Here is a 21,142-nt window from a genome sequence, read left to right on the forward strand (position 1 = left end):
TATGTTAGTTGTTAAGATTTTGTGCAACCCCAAGGGTAATTCTGACAAATATGTGAGTGTAATATTTGAATGCAGAAAGTTGTGGAGGAAGCTTCCAGAATAAAGATGAGTAGTGTGGAAGAAAAGATAACCAGGTTGCGGATGTATTAGCTAAGAATTGTCGCTTTACGGATAGTAGAAGTAATGTAACTAGGATTTCCCCCACCCCTTAGTTACTGTATTAGTAAGAATTGTCGCTATACTGATAGTAGAAGTAATGTAACTAGGATTCCCCCTACCCCCTAGTTACTGTATGCATAGTTTAATCTCGGATTGTAAGACGTTATTTAATTTTCTTAATTTAAGTTGGCTTCGTTTTCTACCGGAAAAAAGAGCACAAATGCCACAACCAATGCAAAAACCAATCCTAAATGCAACTACAATTAAGTATAAACATGCAACCTAAATGCACCTAATATAATTATGCAAATGCGACTCATCACCAAATGAACAATTTCTTTTTTATCTTTTCTCTCCGTTTTCGGTTTTCTTTGCCTATAAATACCTCGTTTATTCAAATGGTTTTTCACAATGCCCTAATACACCTTAATTCCTCGACATCCATAATGCCAGGCACTCAAACTCACATTCAAACACATTCATACCTTCGAACATCATATAAGCTTCAAGATTGCTCATCCTGAAGATTGTTGCATAAGACCCATACATCAAAGGTATAATTGATGAGGGTTAATTCCAACTTATTTCCTTTGTTACTAACCATCTACTTTTCACAATGTAGGTCTTAAAGGGAATTAGCACTATGATGTACACTCTTCTCTAAATTTCCCTTTTTTATATTTTCTTTAACATTACATTGATATTATTCATATGCATGCTGTATGATTTAATGCTTTTATCACCTTACTTTATTATTTTTGTTAAGCAAAGAACTAAAGAACTGTTCTAACATTAAATTTAGATAACTTCGACAATCTGTTAGAAATCCAGTAATTTGATTGCAAATAATAACATGCCACCAAAAATTAGTCTTTTGTTTGTTTAATGAACTGGCATAATTTAATTGCACATTGCATTAAAACTTGCTTGGTTGTTTATTTGCATAAATCTTGACATGAATCGATATTAAGTAGAGGCCATCAATGAGCGAATTTGAATACTGATCTTATTCGTACTCTCACCCCCGAACTCAATCTATGGTTAATTGACCATTAATGGAATTATGACGGGAAAATTTATATTAGATAAGTCCCTAAGTTTTCCATACAATTTTCCAATATCTAATTCGGTCCACGAGTCTTCCTTTAAAGACTTGTTGACAAATTTTCTCTATTTCAAACCATTTTTCAATAAAACGTTTACCATGAGGTAGTCAAATATGCGTTCATCCCGCTACGCCTACACTTCTATACAAAGTCGGTTGGAAAAATCTGGACTGTTACCGCTGAAGATGCAAAGATCTCAATTCCCCGTCAATTTACTCTGTGTTTTGTGACACTCATCCAATAATTACTTCCAACCCTTATCTGGTCTTTTTCACTACCTATCCACATGTACCAAAGAATTGGATCCTTCATTTCGTTTCTTGTTCGACATTTATGTTTAACTCTTATGTTGGATATATATACCTTACTTGATCCTCAACTTCATCCATGTTAGGTCATCTCTGCTTCATTTCCATGATGCTTATTGGATAACACGTCCTTAACTAAAACTAATCTCGTTTCTGAAACACATGCACTAGAGAACAACAATAAACTTGACAGTCAACTCAATGCTCCCCCAGACTACCAAAATACATAGGTCTATATATTCCTAATCATATTCCTTGTATAAATTATGCAGACTTCATATGAATTGATCTCCAATATAGATGATTGCCAAAAGCTACGTCCTAATTGCTCTATGATGTTTAATAATTACACTTTGACATTATAACTATTGTGGCATATATAGCAAAACGCCGTAATAGATAATAAAAATGAATCAAAGGTTTGTGGCATAGTAAAATGCCATAATAGATGATAAGGACGAATCACAAACTAGCAATTGGTAAGATCTTACCCCAAGCTAATAATTTGACACCTTTTGACAAGTGAAATATAAACCGTCCTTAATAGTGAAATCATCATTTTACTTTCTTAAACGGGAGAAACACATGCCATGCGGTAGGAAAAGTCATGCCATCAATATTAAAGCATGATATGAGACCGAATATGAGGATATTGCTAAAACCCTCTTAATGGGAACATCTAAGAATCGCCCTCTTACATCAACTCAAAAAGTTTCTTATATTAGCTGATCATTGAAGGAAGACATTGTCAAGGTAATCATGATGATTAAGCAATAATCACCGTCCAATCATATCTCAACAAATACTATTGACTTATTGCTCAGATAATCACGAGCCACACCACCATTGGCTTGTTGCTTAGGCAATCACGAGCACCATTTTAGGGTGAGCAAACGGGTTGCATAATTCGCATCAACTATAAATACCCTCACTTTTTATGAAGAAAGATCGCAAATGAAACAATTAACTTTTACTCATATATTTACTCCTTTTTCATTGTCTATATCCTCTCTTTAGATATATACTTTAACATCGAAGGAAAATGTACTAAAAGTTTTATTTTTTTCAAGTATCGAAATTGATCTGAAATCAACATTATCATACTGTCTATACATCAAAAGCAAAAAAAGTCAACACTTTGATTACCTCCCCCAAAGATGCACTTAAACAACAAATTATTATTTTCGAAAAACCAAAAGGGCACCAAAATTTGGGTGGAAAAAGTTTGCAATACCCCGCGGAGTGAATTTACAAAATATTTGGACATCAAATTTTGAACCCCGCCTAAATGAGCTATACAGCCCGCCTTAGCCAAAAAAAAATTCGACATTTCCACCCCTAAAAGACCCCTCCCAAATCTCTCTTTCTCATTCTCCCCCCCAAAATTCCACAAAATTTTCTCTCTCTCCACCCCAATTTTCTCTCCCCAAATTTTCGCACCAAATCACATCTCACTTCTCTCCCCTGTCCGATCACTGATTTCACTACTTTAGGGTTTCCAATTTCTGCTAGGGTTTTACTAAACCTCTTCAGATTTCTGCTCCATTTTCGCAAAGCTTGCACAATTCATCCATGGCGTCGGAAGTTCAAGATGATAAGAAGCCTGAGAATGAGCCTGAGGTTGAAGAAGATGTTAAAAAAGAGGACGAAGTAGGAGTGAGAGAAACTGGCGAGGAAGAGAAAATGGAGGAGATAGAAGAGGTTAAAGAAGGCGAAGAAGAAAAGGAGAAGATTGTGAAGAAAGGTAAGAGAGATCGTAAGCAGGGGAAGAAGAAAGCAGAGGAGAAAGAAGGGAAGGAAGTAAAGGAGGATGTAGAGGAAGAAGTGGAGGAAGAAGAGTCGGAGAAGAAGAAGAGAAAGAGTTCGCCGTCAAGTCCGAAAGAAGCTGCTACACCTAAAGTGGAGAGGCCTACAAGAGAGAGGAAAGCTGTTGAGAGATACTCGATTGCTTCTCCGGCTAGTCGGTCCTCCGGTGGGAAATCGTTGTCGATTGCGAAGGTGATTCATTTCTATTTCTATTGCTAATGCTAATGCTAATGCTAATATAGTGTGTTTTAAGATTTGTTATTATTCCTTCATTGTTTTTAGTTTGTTATAATTTTACACAGGAAAAGGTTTTTTTATCTAATTTGTTTGGTTGTTGACAAATTGTAGGGTAGTGGAACGCAGCTTAAGGATATTCCAAATGGTATGTATTGCCTTCTTTTGATTTATTTATCGAGTTTTTCGTGTTTTAATTTGCGTATATGATGAGAATTGCTGCAAGGTGTAAGTATTGTATGTCCATTCTTTAATTTGATAGTTTACTGGGACTAATGTTGGGTTGTTTGATCATTTTTATATGTAACAAGAGCAGTTCTATCAATTCCCTATCTTTACTCCACCCTCTTATCCTATTGATCCTTATCCCTCATGCCAAATACTCCATAAAAGTTAAGTTTTTGAAGAAGATACTCTTATCTTTAATGCGTTCTTGGGTTGGGGTGGAGAAATGGCAGGAATAGCTAATGAGATTGAGATTCATGTCGAGTTTGAGATTTATACTTCAAGAAATCAACATATGAGGGTGAGAAGATTTGAATAAGTGCTCTCTCTTGTTGTTATTGTTGTTGACTATGGAATTCACAATTTTTTGTGCTGTGTTTTTCTAGAATTGGTGCTGGGTTCCTTTAATTGGTATGAATGATATAATTTAAATTGTTGAACTGATGTGAATTGAGAGGTTTTACTTTAAATTTAATTAAACTAGATGGCAGGAATGGCTTATGTTAGTGCCATCCACTAAATAAATCATGTAATAATTAGATGTCAAATTAAAGAATTATTCAGTTTGTGTTAAAATCTATGAATTTGACCCATATGTGCTTGGCTGTGTTGTTATTATTGTCCATGGTGAGCTCTCTTGTTTTTATTTTTTCTGGAATACTTTTTAAAGAAGAGAAAAGGGCTTGTATAGTTGTATATATTTTTACGTGAGGTCAATGAGCTTCTGGCTCAGTGATGGTACCATCTATCATTTGGGATTGGGTTATTTCAGATGCTGACATTATTGTGGAATTTTTTTTTTTTACTTTAATACCTGAGTTGGTTGCCATTCATTTTTGTCCTTTAAGCTTGAGTAAAATTTTTACCCATGAGTTGTGTGTGTTCATGTAAGATGATTTAAGTAGGGTTTTTTGTCCCAAACTACCTTTAACTTTTATGTTTTTGCGAGAAACTACCTTATAAAAAAATTGTTGTCCCAAACTACCTTACTTTTACCATTTTGTTGTTGACAACTACCTTAGGCCGATTTCCGACGTTGACTTTTGTTTTTTCCTTTTTTATTGTCACATTATATCACTTGACCTCTTCAAACCCTTTTTTTAATTTTTCCCACCCTAATTTCCTCATTTTCCGGTGTGCGCGCGCTCTCTCCCTCATATCTATGTGACACTTCGTACCACCAATCCACCATTAAATTCCTCTTCTACTTAAACTAAAATTGAAACAATCACCCTCCTCAATTCCCACAAGGGTAATTTTGTTTTTCCCACAATTTTGAACTGAAAAAACAAAAGTCAACGCCGGAAATCGGCATAAGGTAGCTGTCAACAACAAAATTGTAAAGTAAGGTAGTTTAGGACAACAATTTTTTTATAAGGTAGTTTCTCGCAAAAACTTGAAAGTTAAAGGTAGTTTGGGACAAAAAATCCATTTAAGTATAATAATAGGGTGTGTATGCAGGGGGGGGGGAGGAGGGTTCTAGTTTAGAATACTTGAAAAGGGAGTATTAGGCACTAGGCAGTAAGGCATTAATGTTTTCAGCCTTGATGCTGCCCTACTCTTTATATTGTCATAGCAGTTAATACTTTTGATTCTAGTACAATAAGAAAGAGAATGGGGGCTGGAAGTGCCTTGACAAGAATGAACTTTTAGTGGGATTGGTTGCTAAAAATTAAAGGGTGACTTGGTGCTATCCTTAAATTAAGCTTTTGCCGAGGAGGGGTTCTGTAGCGTTAATGTGTTAGCACTTTATAACTAATATTTATAGCAGGCAGGATATACACTTGTATAACAGCCATTGGTTTTAATTGTAAATCAGGGTTTGAAAGTTCCCTCACAAGGTTGAATTGAACAGTGTGTTATGAATCAGCATACATAACAGACCATAAACAGTAGATTAATGGCAGAAAAATAGAGATTATGGAAGTGGGAAAGATGATTAAGAAAGAACAAGTAATGATAGGATTGAATAGCTGATTAAATCACTGATTACAAACTATTCACTCTTTCGAGAGGAATGACACTCCCCCATTTAATCTAACTGACTACTTTTACCAATTTTCAACATATTTTCTTCCTCTTTAATGCCATCTGTTTATAGAGTTTCTTCCCTTCTGACCCTCTAACTTATTTCTTGAACTACTATTACAATTAACTAATTATGCAATACCAAAAGTGCCCCTCTCCCTAGGTTGATTCATTACAGTGTATTCCTCTTGTGAGATTCATGGTGCTATCCTTTGATAAATGATGTTTTTTGGTGGGGGACGGTATGTGGAATTATTATTTAGTACAAGTACGATTTGTTCTGTCGAATTATCACTTTGTGCAACTAAGATTAATGAGAAGCAGGATATTTCATACATCCTTGTCTAAAGCTGTTGGGGTCATTTTTATCTAATGTACAATATCATCCATCATGAGCTGCTTTCTGTTCAAGTTTTCTTCATGCTAATGTTGATTAAATTCAGCCATTTTTTCAATCTTATGTTGTGTATAAGATAGAAAATAGGACACCTAAAACTCTAAAATTGAATTCTGTTTGTGGTGTTTACTTACTCGACACTGGCTTATTTTTATCTCTAATCTTTTCAACTATTTCAGTGGCTTATAAACTGTCAAAGAGAAAGCCTGATGATAATCTGCAACTATTGCACACAGTTCTTTTTGGAAAGAAAGCAAAGGTAAGCCGCAGTTCTTTTCTGTTGAGATTCAATGTAATAAAAAAAAAATATCTGTTCATGTTTTAGTGAGTCTATCAGTTAATTGATTTGTCATGAATTGTGTGATAACTTCTGCCTTTTTTCCTTTTCTCTTAGGTGCATAATTTGAAGAAAGATATAGGTCAATTTTCAGGCTTTGTGTGGACTGACAACGAGGTAGCATGCCAATATCTCCCTGAAGCTTAAATTTATTATCTGTTTGCTGTATTGAAAGAATTGTGCAGTTGTTTAGGAGGTAGAAGATCAGAAAATATTGGATCAAGAATGCTCATTGCTTTCTGCATCATCTCTAGTTGTTTATGGCATGTTGTTCCAGAAAAGGATTCTGGTGTTACTATGGGCAATTGATCACAATTTTTTTAGCATCTTGTTAGCCAATAGCTATATTCCAAACCTTTAGAAGATATATGTCCTATCCATTAGACTATGGATGCATTTCATTCTGACCTTTCCTTATCTTTTTGGTCTCAAAAAAGAGTTGGATTTTATGTGATGTGAGATATTTTATTTATTTTTCCTGTTACTTTTACAAGACATCCCTAATAGTTGGGATGTTTTTGGAATAACCTGTAGTTGGGACTATTAAAAGTAGACAGCCCATAGTTGGCATTATTCTCATCAATTTTTCCTTAATAAATTGGAAAGACTAAAAAGAGATTTGTTGTCTCTCTTTTTCATGTATATTTGCTTGTTCAGCTGCTTCAACTTTGCAAATAAACTTTAATTCGACAAATTGAAAGGTTTTAAAGCTTTTAGTATTTTATAACCCATCTTTATTATTGATAAATTGGTAGTGAGCTATAGGTGTCTACACTGTCTGCTCCTTACCGACCATAGGTAGTTACTATTTAGAGGCTTTCTATATTTCCTCTAACTGAAATTAATTCCTGAAGTTTTGCTTAACTATATGTACTTTTTAAACTGCACCTCGTCTTCACATTGCGCCTAGGTTCCACAGAGCCTTTACCCCTTTATAATAGTAGGGAGTTTTGTGTCTGGAACTTACAGTTCCAGTTCCAAGTACTTCAGAGCAAAGTTATTAAAATCGCGATTCAAATCTTAAAATCTTACGATTTTACGATTCAAAATATGGTAGACGATTCGATTCGCGATTCTAGACGATTCTATACATTTTTGTTGACTAGCGAAAACCTCGCAAGTTTAAATCATGCTAACAAAGAAAATAAGAGATATATATTGTTAGTTATTGCTAATATAGTGGGTAAACAACTATTTTTTCCATTTTTTAGGTGTTTTAACTTATAATTTTAGCATATTTAATGAAAATTGAGTGTAATATTTTGATTATACATGTTTGTAGAATCTTACGATTCTACGATTCGATTTTACGATTCGATTCTAAAGGTTGTTTTCGATTCAAACTAGAATCTCGACTTTAACAACATTGCTTAAGAGTCTTAAGAATATTACGGGGTGTTTGGTATGTGGAGTAGGGATTATGGGGTTTTAAGGGTGCAATGCGAATAGGGAACTGATGATTGTGATAAGGATATATTATTTCCTATTGTTCATTTGCTGAGTGTTCGACAAAGATTGGGGGTTGGAAATAGGTTTGGGATGGATATTTGAATACAATACCTTTACAAATACTACTCTTCTCCTTCTCCATTATTGGTTGTAAAGTTCTCTTCTTTCCCTTTATCCCTTCCCCCTTATCCCACTGCCAACATACAAGTATTATTTTTGTTTAATAAGGGTTATTTTCCCCCCTCTATAATCATCCCTTTTATGATCCCTCTTTTCGACAAACATGCCTTTTCCCCTCTCCCAACTCTCTTTTACCTCCAAACAAACAGCCTGCCGTGGGTACTAGGGAATTAAAATTTTATTAATCGTTCTTATAAATATAGTTCAACTACAGTTTAGAGGTCCAGCTCACTGAGTTTGAACATGTCGTAAATGCTTATAAAGGCACAATAATGATTATGAATGAGCTGTTTGTGAGCACTCAAGCATCAAGATGTTCAAGCTCTTGCAAATATTGATAAGTTTGTTTACTCAATGTATGAGCTTTGGCCAAGTTTGTTTGCAAGTATATCGGCTCATGTACACCCTTAGGTGTCAATCATATACAAAGGAAGGGAAAGTATTTTCCTACTTGCATGCATTTAAATTCTTGCAAAGTCATTATTAGAGGCTTTTCTTTGTCCCACGGTTATCAGCCTTTTTTTTAATGTATACAGGAAAAGCAGCGAGCTAAAACAAAGGAGAAGATTGACAAATGTGTTAAAGAAAAATTGCTGGACTTTTGTGATGTGCTCAATATTCCTATCAACAGAGCTTCTGTCAAGAAGGTGAACATTAGCTTGCAAATTATTTTCCTTGATTGATGTTTGAGTATTGTTGTGTAACCTTTTGTCTTATATATTTTTTAGGAAGATCTTTCTGTGAAGTTGTTAGAGTTTTTGGAGTCACCACATGCTACTACTGAAACTTTGCTTGCTGACAAGGATCAGGTCTCTAGTTGCCTCCTTGATCTTGGTGTTGCTTGAGGTAATTTTGAGGTTGCTTAGTGAAACTAATTTGTTCTGATGCTTCCTCATAATTGCACAGAAAGGAAAAAAGCAGAAAAAAAAGGCAACACCTGTAAAGAGCCGAAGTTCGAAAGCTTCATCTGCTGAAAAGTCAGCTAAGGTTTGCGTTGTATTTTTCTGTTCTCACTTATTCAGTACCTAACAAAATTTTATTTTTCATTCTATTCTTAGTGGGTTTTGACAATGCTAACCATCTTGTATTAGATGACCCATGTTTAGTTTCACTAAATCGAAGGTCACTTGCTTTTTCACTGGCATGCTATTATGATTTGGGTTGCTATATGCCTACATAATACCCTTCAACAGGTTCCCTTAGATACACTTGATTTTGGGATTTGTATATTGTCTCGAGATTTCTTTTATTATGGGTGGAACTTTTAGTAATACACTGGGATACTAGTCCCTCTTGTAAAGCAACTAAAGATTCCTTAATTTGGCGCAAGCAAATCATTTGACGCTCCTGGCTTAAATATGAGCAGGCTTTTTTGTTAGCTTGATAATAGTAAAAGCTGAAGGCAGTTTGAGGTGCAATATGTCTTTGGGGCTGAGGTGTGTATGGCGTGTGCGTCATGCATGACTTTAATACACAATTTTCAGAAATCACACATAATTCTTGCTGAAAAATCTCTCTATGAAATACTCCCTCCATTTCATATAAATTTTTTGCACTATGCATTTCAGGATGATGAAATAATTTTCTTGAATCTTTTGAAAGTCGAAGTCTTTTTCTATCTCTATCTCATCAAATTGTTTTTTCTTTTTGTTCTAACACTTTATCTTTCTCTCAGATCTGTACTCTAACATTTAGCAACTTAGTTACAGTGCCATTTGCAAATGGGAAAATAGGTTGGAGAGAAATAGTATCAAAGTGCTTGATTTTATATCACTGGAATTCCATTAAATTCAATAAAACATTATAGTTTGCTACTCTTTTTACCAAGTGGAGCACAAGCTGGAAAAGTACTAATTTTTTCAAAAAATAGAGAAAATCTGGAGGCTTCTGTCTTGTAATGAAGAAATAGGCGCATGAAATAAAGGAGGGTAACACCTTCTTTGAAGCCATAAAACCCTATAAAGTGATTAGTAAATCAAATGTTTTTAAGTAGTTCTGCTTCCACCTTTCTAAGCTACAATAGTCCTTGCTGTCCACCTTTCTGTAATGAACTATACTTAAAATGAGAGACATAATCATCAGAATGTCAATATGTGTTAGGAAAAATGATGGTAGTAGCTAGATAGATTTGCAGGTGACTACGGTCTATGGGTTGGAGAATTTTAGGTACAAATCATTTTCGGTTGACTACAGTCTACGGGTTGGAGAATTTTAGGTACAAATGATTATCGGTTGCTATTTTCAAGGAACAAACAATGTTCACGATCAGAAGTTTCCAATTTTGGGTTGACCTAGCAAATTAAAGGATTTCAAATTGCTCTTTCTATTTTTGTTTTTGAATGCAATATATAGTTTTATCTCCTCAAGACATACAAAAAATGTGTGGCAAACAGAAAATCTTAATAAATAATCATTTAATCCCAAATAAGTCCATATACATGATGTCTATGTCTGACAATAATCATGTTAAATCCAACAATAATAATAGCCATAGGTATTTTGTGCAGGGTGTCGATACAAGGGGTGGAATTTGGTCCTGAAATTTTTGTATTGTTTGGCTCAGATAATATCGAGTTTCAGGTAACAAAATTTTCGTCAAAAGCCACTAATTCCAGGTTAGGGTTTGGTCGATTTTTGACTTTAGAGATATTGTGAGAAGTGAGAACTTAAAAAAGAAAAATCTTCAACAAAAAGGAAGAAACAAAGCAAAGTGTACCATGATGTGGAATGAAGTTAAGAAGATAAAAAATAGTGTTATTTTGCTGATCATAACTTCAATATCCAATTCTTGCTGTTTGTTGTCTACATGATGAAAGATCATTTTTCTTCATTTGCCGTACATTCTTGAATAAAAGACATTTTCACTATTTAAACACATTGAGGAAATGTTTTATTGAAAGGAAAGGAAAGAAAGCAATCATGAAAGATAATGAAAGAAAAAAAAATCCCTCCAGGCTTCCACTAACCGTGATGTTTGGTTTGAAAACGGGAAACTATTCCGAACCTTTTTGGTGTTTGTCTAGTCCATTCTCTGTCTAACCTCAGTCTTCCATTTTTTTCGTACCTGCACCAATCCTAGGTCACCAGAACCACTACAAAGCTAACAATACCATATCTTTGCACAATCTTGTTGTCTCTAACTCTCTTCATATACTAATGTTGAACATCCATTAGTATTTCTATGATATAGGGTTTTTTAACCTTTTATCTGAAGCATTAAGGCTATGTTTTTTTGGATTGAATTGAAATGAATTGAATTTGTCTGAATTGAAATGATGTGGATTTGTCACAACTGAATTTTGTCTGAATTGAACTGAATGAAAATTGTGAATGGAAACTAACTGAACTGAATTGGATTTTATTGAACTCAATTGAATTTGTCTGAACTGAATTGAATTTTCTTTAATTCAGTCCAAAAGAACGGGGCCTAAGTAAAGAGGAAGGATAATGATAACTGAGAACTATAGGTTGCCATTGAGAGGCAACCCTTTCGTTGGTGTTGCAACAAGTTACTAATGTGTATCCTTAAGCACTTTGGTGAAGTTTTATGGAAATCCAAGAATATTGAAAGAAAGATGCTTTAATGTTTTCTTTAGGTGTAAAGGAACTCACGGAATACGAAAAGGTAAAACAATTTGGTCACACAAACTAAGTGATGAATTGGATCTTGATTCACTCTCAAACACAAAGTAATTGAGCAATCAATTTTAAATCTCAACCACAAAGTTATTGATTCAAGGTTTAGAAATCACAAAAAATCCGAAAGTTTTTCACAAAGAAAATTAACTATCTAACAGTTTCTTGTTTACTCATGAAAAATGCGCCATTTAAATGCCTGAGGACTCTCCTAAACCAAGTAGAACTAGAACTCTAAAGTAAAATGTCCAGTAAGATGTCATGCCGGCTAGTTCCAAAATGAAGAGAAGACAGCAAAATGCAGAGAGATCCGGCTTGACATCTTACTGGACATTGAATAGTTTTTCTGATAAGATGTCAAGCAGGATCTCTCTGCATTTTGCTATCTTCTCGAATGTCCAGTAATGACGCTGTTAATGGGGATTCTTTCATTGAGAAATTAGGATTTGATGTTGTTTCAGTGCTTCACAAAAATCCATCACTCTTCTTTTCCTTCATTGAGAGAAAGGTTTGTAATATTTTTTGACAAAAATGGGGCCAACAGGTATTTTTGCAAGAAGCTTTCCTTCTGAAAATAGATTTGGAACTAGGGGCTACCTTTTTAGGGGCACAATATGTGAAGACAGCTCTGAAGCCTTTAGCATATAGAAAACATGCTTTTTATGTAACTTGTAATACCCCTGTATTAGTGATCAATCACATTGATAGCTTCAATAGCCTATTGGATTTTTGTTTGCAGATTAGGTCAAGAGAAATTGGATCAATGTCACTAGCCGTACATTTTAACATTTTGGACTCTGTTTATTCAGAATGCTTTATTGTAGTTCACTTGCTGAGCCAGGTTTTCCTTTTGCCTATATCGTTTAACTGATCTTGCCACTTAACTAGCTGGAAGCACGGATGTAAGCCAAGGGGTTGAGCTGATGATTGTGGTTTATCAGTTGATTCACCTTTTTTTTAAAGAAATATTTAATCAAGCTAGGCTTATTTTTTGTGTGTCTTATGAGCTACATGAACATTTGAAAGACTTTGGACTTCTAAGGAATATACACTGTGTTTCATAATAATTGAGAAAAGCCCAAATAGTCTCTTGTCAAAAAAGTTCTTGCCTACCTCTTTTATTACCACTACTAGAGACTGGAATGGAGGGCATCTGTTTCATATATAGAGGTGATGTGGGATTCTAAGCTTCCTAGCCAACCAGAAGGGTGGATTTTTTTTTTTTTTTTTTTTGGGGGGGGGGGGATTGTAGACAAAAGCTATTGGTGCTTCTTTCCATTGAAGTCTAGCAAACCTGGTACTTCGAGTCATCCAGGCGAAGAAAAGGTTTCAACTGAATTGTGGTTTCAGCCTGTTTGTCGTTCCACCAGGACATAATGTATTTAATAGATCTGCCTCTTTTTCACTTGACCTGCATGTGATCAATTATTTATTATATTGAACCTATCCTCATACTTTTGGTTAAGTGTTTTTTTTGGAACTCTCGTGTCAAGTGAACTTCCACTTTTAATTTTTGCATGTCTGTATTCTGGTGTAAATCACTGCTTACGTAGCAATTATGTGAGTGAAATGTATTTGTTTCCATGGATCCTTATGGGTTGGATTATTGCCTGAAGCTCCATTAAAAGTGTAAATATGGCTTTCAAATTTCAGTATTTCAGTGTAAGATATGTACAGAAATGATAGGTTTTCCAGTTATAAAATGCCATTTTTTCTATATTGTTTTGCTCCAGATTTTATGAGATGTGATATTGGTGCTCGGTCTTATCAGTTCTCGCACACCTGCTTGACAAACGTTTATCTAAATTTGCATAAGCAGAAAACTCCAACTGGAGAAAAACGGAAAAGGTCAGCAGAATCTGATGAAGAACTTGAAGCTGATGACAAGGATGAGAATTTGGATAGCAGATCTCACTCCTCAGAAGAGGAGGAAGATTCCATGCAGAAAGTAGAGAGTGATCAGGAGACTGATTCAGAGCAAGAGGAAGAGGAAGTTAAAGAAAATATTACAACCCCAAAGAGTTCGGCTAAGGACAACTCTGGGGCCAAAAATGGGAAAAAATCTACAACTACTAAGAAAATTAGCTCTGAGAAATCAGCCAAAAGCCCTGCAAAATCTGCCAAGAAAACCTCTAACACTCCTAAAAAATCTACAGCTGTTACTGAAGCCTCTGCCTCTTCCTCCAAAGCAAAGGGGTCGTCAGGTAAGAAGAAAAAGGTCGAGGAGGAAACTGATAAAGAGAATTCCACTCCTACTGAAGTGAAGGCCACAAGCAAGAAGCAAAGAAGCAAGTCATCAACTAAATCTGCAGCCAAAGATCAAGGTAACTATAACTCTTTTATCTTGGACATTTTTGCGTTTGTGATGTGTTTTGACTTTCAAGGGTTTGATGGATACACATGGTTTTGGGTAATTACTTAGTTGAACTGGCTACATTTAGCCTAGTCTCTACCTCAAGTTCTCTTGAAATGTTCTTATGTAATATGAACTGACCCAAGCTTATCCTTGCTTCAGAATCAAAAGTGACTGATTCAGCAAACGATTGGAACATATGAAATGAAGATATTCTATTAATATGTTAATAATTATGTCGAAACCATCTGATATAAAATCAGAGCCTAGAATCAAGATGATGCCTGAACCTTCCAAATCTAAATTTCTTGTTATACTAAGAAAACCTGATCCACCATAGCCACCCGAAAAATCAAGTTTCTTCTGCTCTGTTGGGTTTCTTGAGCAACTCTGTTGGCGTGTTCGATACTCATGGTGCTTGAGATTTTGCATCCATGTCTTGTCACTTCATGGAGCAGTTTGATGACAATACTTTGTTTGCTTGTTGTGTTTTCTGTCATCCAGGTAAAGGGAAAACAAAGAAAGAAGCAAAACCAGAGCCCACAAATGAAGAATTGCATGCTCAGGCCGTAAATATTTTGAAAGAAGTGGACTTCAATACTGTATGTAAACCTGATCCCTATGTTTGTTTGGAAGTCTGTTTACAGGTCGTTTTCTAACTTCTTATTTTGTTGGTGCAGGCAACTCTATCTGATATACTCCGACTGCTTGGTATGCTACATCTACCTCTTATTTGTTCTCACTCTCATCTCATACAACTTGACATATGTGTCTATGTGCGGTTTGTGTTGGGCCTAACTGGCTATAGGCCATAGGGTTACAGTGAAAAAAGCCAATGTAGTTGGTGGTTCATGGTTGTAGGAAGTCATGTTCATATAAAATCTGAATTTGGAGCTTTATGGTGCTTCTTTCAATCTATTTTTCTGAAATAAGTGGGATTAAATTGAATTCATTAATTTATAAAGTGAATTTACTTATTTGTGCTGAACTTAATTTAGTTCAATTTTTTTTTTTTCTGAAATAGACTAAATTGACTGAACCAAAACCAATTTTAATGGTGAAAAATGCAGCATACTTGTGGCTGTAGACAAACATGGGATTGATTAGCTTAGCCTGTTACTTTATCATGGCACACCCTTAGTCAAACATGGGAAGTGTGATTAATTAAGGCTGTTACTGTGTTTTATTTTATTTTACATATGATTAAGATAGCCATGTCAAACTCACTGCTTGGGCTAATATTACCTTGATGAAATTTTAACAAGTGACTGCTCAATAAAACTTGTTTCAATTTAAAGCAAGAATGAGAACTTATTATTACATCTAAGGGAAAGATTTCATGATCATGAAAATCATCAATGGCAATTCATAATCTACCTCATGAGTCATGAATGAGTGCCAAATGACTTCATTTTGTCACATTGATCATGAAAATAACTTCTGCAACGTTATGGCAGTAAAAAAGAAAGAAACAATGCACTAAAAATGATTGGCAGGTGCTATGTGGTGGGAGTTTTTTCCAGAATAATTTTGTTTTTATGTGTTCATCTTTTGGACCTTTAAAATAATTTCATATGATGCTGTGTTTATTCATTTGGATTTCATTGTATATGACCTAACTTTTGCTTACTGCTCCTGCCATTTGGATTGAAATTGAGATATAAGAGTAGAGAATTTTCTTGCTTGTTACAATTTAGAAATGGGGTAGCATGAATTAAATTCATATGCAAATCTATAAGTTTAAAAATTTACCTTCTTTTACTCGATGATAAGACAAAATCACAGACTGAGGAAATTTTCTTTTAACCGTCAAATGTTGAATGATTGTTAGGGTAGCTCTATAAAAGATGGTAGCAAGTAGCTAAACTAGAAGTTGGCTTTATAATGTGGCAAATGAAAAAGGAGAGGTTGCTGGTTATGGTGTATAACTTTTCTTGAAGGGAGAAAAGTAGATGTGATAATTGGAGATTGAGTAATTTGATATTGAGGAGAGAAAGGAAATGTGAGTGGATATAGTAATTCCCATTCCCAAGTATCCCAGCTCCCCCGAACAACAGGCAAAGTAATTGGGACATCTGGCAAGGAAAAACATGTTGACAGCAATGTGAACAGCAGGAAATAATCATGATGGCCAAAAATGACTACAACTTTTTTGGAGATATACCACTGTGACTTGACTGTTCACGTGACCTTAGAATACACTGGTTACTGATGACGAAGGTTGGTGAGATTTGTTGGCTGTTGTATACATTAGCTGTGGGATGCAAAGGTGGCTGGTTGTTGGTGCCTTGGTGGAGGGTCTTGGCTCTAGTGTATAAAGTGCAGAGGGAGTAGGACTGGAGAGAGTTGAAACCCTAATTTTGCTAGATGGGTTTCTCAAGTATCTGTAGAGTGTGAAAATCAGAAAAGACTCCGTATGTCATTGTGCTTTCTGACTGTCTTCTTTGTGTCTATGGATTTATTTTTATCCACTTGTTGATAACTTTAAACAAACAGACAGTGTTTTGCACGTCTGGTATGTTTGTGCAAGTGTTTAAGATGTGTCAGACATGCAACATGCCTAATGACTTGCATGTTCTTTGCCTCACAGGTTGGTGGTGGCACAGGGAAACTAGTGGTCTTGTTGGACTTCAAACAATTTTTCCCCCTAGATTTTAGGAACTAGAGGATACTGAGATTTATGGCACACTAAGTAGTGTGTAGGGAAATGACAAGTGATAAAAATTAGCTATAGATTTATAAGGGGGACAAATTTTTGATAGAACTTGTGACTTGGCAAACAGCTGCTGGAATCTTTACTTGGCTAAGCCGTGTTTAATTAGTGGGTGTTAGTATTAGCTATTAACAAAAATGTGGTAAATGCAGGCAATATAATCTAAACGAGAGACATTTGGGAAAAACAACCAAAAGCAAATGAGAAAACTACTTCAGGAAACTTTTTCTTTTTGGTTGTTTTGACTGGCTATATCTTTTGCTGTTTAGCCATGAGAAAAAGCCAACTCAAAAGAGCTAGCAAATAATCTTTTAGTCAATTGCCAAACAATGCTTCGAAAAAGGATGACATTGAACACACAAACCTAAAACTTGAAATTTTAATGTAGCTATAGCCCAATTATGTATCTTAGCTTATTTTTTGAACAGATCTAGTTCATATATCGACAATAATTTGTAGCAAGTATCATCTTGTATTTTGGCATGATGCTCAATATATCTTGCTTTTGGCATGATGCTCAATATATCTTGCTTTTGGCCGTAAACACAATAAATGTTTTCTGTTCTAAACCTTTCCACATTGTGTTTCAACGTCTCTATGCTTGCCCTCTTCAGTCTGTACTTCTGGTTGATCTTTGGCTCTTTGATCTGTATATTGTTTTTAAAAAAAGTTCGGTAAGGATCAAGATCCTACTACACCAGCACTTCTTCTGGGTCAAGTCTAGCTTAGTAGGTTAGGCTTTTTGAGTGTTGGCGGGAAAGGTTGGAAGGATGAGGAGATTCCCAGCCCCAAAGAGCCTTTTGCGCTGTATGCATGATCATGATATGATATGATGTAGATATAGTATGTTGTATTGACCCTCCACTTCTAGGCATTTGCACTTGCTGATGTTGTAGTTAACTTTTTCTAAATTCTTTTCCTCATTATATGCGTGTTCTTCACATAGGTTACTAGCCCGGCTCTGGTTGTTGGGTTCACTACCTTTCATTTCTCAATATAACTTGTGTTGTTACTTTAGAACATGGTGCTGATCATGCTTAGATAGGAATACTAGGCTAGTTTTCCTCCATACCCCCTTAATATGGAGGTATGAACTATAACCAAATGCGTCATGGTACTCAGAAATATAGAATGCAGTTGGAGTGTGTTTTACAGAATATATGCTTTCTCTTCCTGCACAGCTTCTGATGTACATTGCTGATATGCTGCTACTAAATTGTTCAGGTTCCCACTTTGGCTTGGACTTGATGCACAGAAAGGGAGAAATTAAGGCCATTATAACAGATGTAATTGAAAACATGTCTAATGATGATGAGGAAGAAGATGAGGATGATGGCGAGGATACAGAGGACTCTGGAAAGGAATAAGTATGGTAATTGCAATATTTATCGAATGTGAATGGATGTAATGTTGGCTCTTTTGATGCTTTCAGCTAGCCTACTCTTGTGATTTTGATCAAATCATCTCAATTGCAGTAGAGATCTTTATACCATAGATTGTAGACTTGTAGATTAGAGAAAAGTCTGCAGCAAGAAGTATTTGGTCTGTGTGTACCATAGACAATTCTTTTCTTTTACCTCAAAAGCTGTTAATTAGGTTGTATTAGATGTCTCTAACATCTGTATTTCTTATTGTATTGAGGATATTTTTTTGTTGAAATCTCTTTGAATATCAATAGAGTTTTGTAGCATTTCAAGTAGCTTCTAGTTCATGCTGTATCAGCGTCCAATGAACTTCAGTGCAGTTACTGCTGATCTTTTTTTTTTTTTGTTAAGGAATTATTGCTGATCTTTTTTTTTTTTTTTGAGGATTATTGCTGATCCGTATTTTTTTTGATAAGGAATTACTATTTATCATCATTTCAGTAGAATGTGTTATTCTATTTGTGCTGTTCTTGCGCTTATGTGAGGATATCCTGTAGTTTATTATAGCAATTGGAGCGACGTGTATTGATATGTCAGGCTGTTGATGAGTATCTCAGATACGTGATATACGAGAATATTGGGCAGTGGATATGAATTTAGTTTTGTAGCCTTTGAAACGAGGATGATTGTCAGGGTTATAATGACTTCTATAGCTTCTGACGCGAGTGGATAACGGGGTTTGTATCAAGTACTGACAACTGATTAGTGGTGCATACAAAAATTTTAGATAGATGTGTAGTGAGGCACCTTATACTAAATATTTTGGTTCGAGTGATGCTTTGAATCAATTATAATTATCACATGAATTATTATTCATAGATCTCATAATTGATTCTTTTTGTAATATTTTGTCTAATACGAAATTGAAATTTGAACGTTATTACATGATAAGTTGTTTACAAAAAACTTCTAAGGAATTTGGGGATCAGAATAACAATCTCAATATAATTAGGGTAAGATAATGTTATTACTCCATCCGTTTCCTAAAAATCTTCTATCTTCCCGTTTAAGTGCGTTTCCAAAAGATCTTCTCTCTTTTACTTTATCCCTTAATTGGATTTTTTTCCCCTTTTTACCTTCTCATGTCCATATCATATGGTCCACCATTACATTATTAATTCAATTTTACTCCCTTTCTTTCTCCTACTTTATCCCTTTTTATTTGTTTATGTATCTTAACCCCTTTCTCTCTCTTACTTTACCCATCCCACACCCATACAAATTGATTCTCATTGGTATCTGTAGTAACTGTAACAAGGAAGATCTTTAGGAAACGGAAGGAGTACTTAATAAAAGTGTTAGTTCAAAAAATTTGTCTACATCTTTATAATTATGTGTTATTGTAAGACTTCATTATGTTTTAATCTGAAACATTTTGTAGTGGATTGGTGGTTAAAGTTTCACATTTCATTTCAGAGATCATGTGTTCATATTCTAGTCACTACATATTTTAAAACGCCTTTTAATATATTTGTATAAGTTATCACATTTTTTTAATACATAAAAAGAAATCCTCTAGGCTTCCTTTGCTTAAAGCCCCCAGACATATGCCCAATACAATCATACACCCCCAACCCCCTAAAATCCCAAACATATGCTTAGAGTAAAAACTAAATCCTAGACTTCAATATGGAAAAGCTAACAACTTGAGTCAACCCCAATCCTAACTTACCATATTACTGTTATTATTTTTGTGTCGCCAATCTTTATTGGTATTTTAAAATTTATTGAAAGAATAATTGGGATTTACTGGCTTGATCAAGATGTGTTGGGTTGAATGGGGTTGTAGCTTTAAAGACTGATCCACGACTTATCCACTACTTTGGTTCATATAGTGGTATGGGTTTGGAATCAGGAATGAAATCTAGGTGGTATAGGTTTGGAACTTGATACCTAATACGATGTGTTTGGTTTATTTGGAATGCAATTTTTCTTCTATTTAATACCTAAAGATATTGGTATGAGCCACATCCACCTCCCCCCTTGGGTTTCTAAACCCCATACCTTATGGGTTTAAGGTATGGATTTTAGATCTATCAAATTATTAAACAAACACTAGGTATGGGTTCTGCTCATTCTAAACCCATACCTTATACCAAAATCATATGAACCAACCACCTCGTTATTGGGCCAAGTGACATTCTGGTACTTGGGCTGGACTGAGTGGGCTTCAATTGACCTAGCCCAATGACTATCTCTTACTTGTCGGCTAGTTTGGTGAGGGGTTTGTGAATTGGTTTATTATATTGTGGTTGAGAAAGTGGTTTGGCGAATGTGTGGATCAGAGAGTCTACAATTAAGAGCCAAACATCGCTAACTGTTGCTAATAAGAAATTTTTAGAGATCGATTTCTGGGAAGAAAATTAGGGGAGGAAAATGACATGTGATTGTTCATCACCTCTTAACACAACCGATTCAATCTATATAAGGGTTCAAGTTTCTGACAAGCTCTCCAATCATCGCAATCATTTCTCCACCCTTAAAAAAGTTTTATTTTTGATCGCAACCGTTGGTGCAAAATCAGTTTGTTGACTTTGTAAACAAGTCAATACACATCCAATAGTTTGATACTGAATGTCAGGAGGCTTAGTCCATGGGGGTTACCGATTTTAATTAGATAAAACTTTGCTAACGTACTTTGTTGTAATTTAATTGGTTAAACTATAACGCCTAATAAATTCAGGCGAAACGCAATAAATTGAACAAGACGCAATAACTAATATATTAATTATAGCAAAACATTCTCATTCACATCACAAACTTTAAGTATAAATTTTACAACATATA

The 21,142-nt window shown here is 35.0% G+C and overlaps 1 protein-coding gene across 1 annotated transcript; it reads left to right on the plus strand.

Annotated features, from left to right (window-relative positions):
• The first annotated feature begins 2,872 nt into the window (after nt 1-2,872).
• Nucleotides 2,873-18,630, plus strand: LOC104893837 (DEK domain-containing chromatin-associated protein 1). Its single transcript, XM_010679974.4, has 11 exons — nt 2,873-3,571; nt 3,728-3,761; nt 6,443-6,522; nt 6,658-6,717; nt 8,766-8,876; nt 8,958-9,038; nt 9,136-9,216; nt 13,685-14,189; nt 14,723-14,820; nt 14,899-14,929; nt 18,156-18,630. Exons 1-11 carry the CDS (start codon nt 3,146-3,148, stop codon nt 18,296-18,298), a joined length of 1,650 nt encoding a protein of 549 aa, XP_010678276.1. The 5' UTR covers nt 2,873-3,145; the 3' UTR covers nt 18,299-18,630.
• The last annotated feature ends 2,512 nt before the right edge of the window (nt 18,631-21,142 follow it).

Source organism: Beta vulgaris, chromosome 5 (genome assembly GCF_026745355.1).
Source record: "Beta vulgaris subsp. vulgaris cultivar EL10 chromosome 5, EL10.2, whole genome shotgun sequence".
NCBI lineage: Eukaryota > Viridiplantae > Streptophyta > Magnoliopsida > Caryophyllales > Amaranthaceae > Beta > Beta vulgaris.

Coding starts and splice junctions, on each gene's coding strand:
- LOC104893837 (XM_010679974.4), top strand. CDS start 3,146: ATGGCGTCGGAAGTTCAAGATGATAAGAAGCCTGAGAATGAGCCTGAG. Junction 9,039..9,135: donor TGCTTGCTGACAAGGATCAG/GTCTCTAGTTGC, acceptor ATAATTGCACAG/AAAGGAAAAAAGCAGAAAAA. Junction 14,190..14,722: donor ATCTGCAGCCAAAGATCAAG/GTAACTATAACT, acceptor TCTGTCATCCAG/GTAAAGGGAAAACAAAGAAA.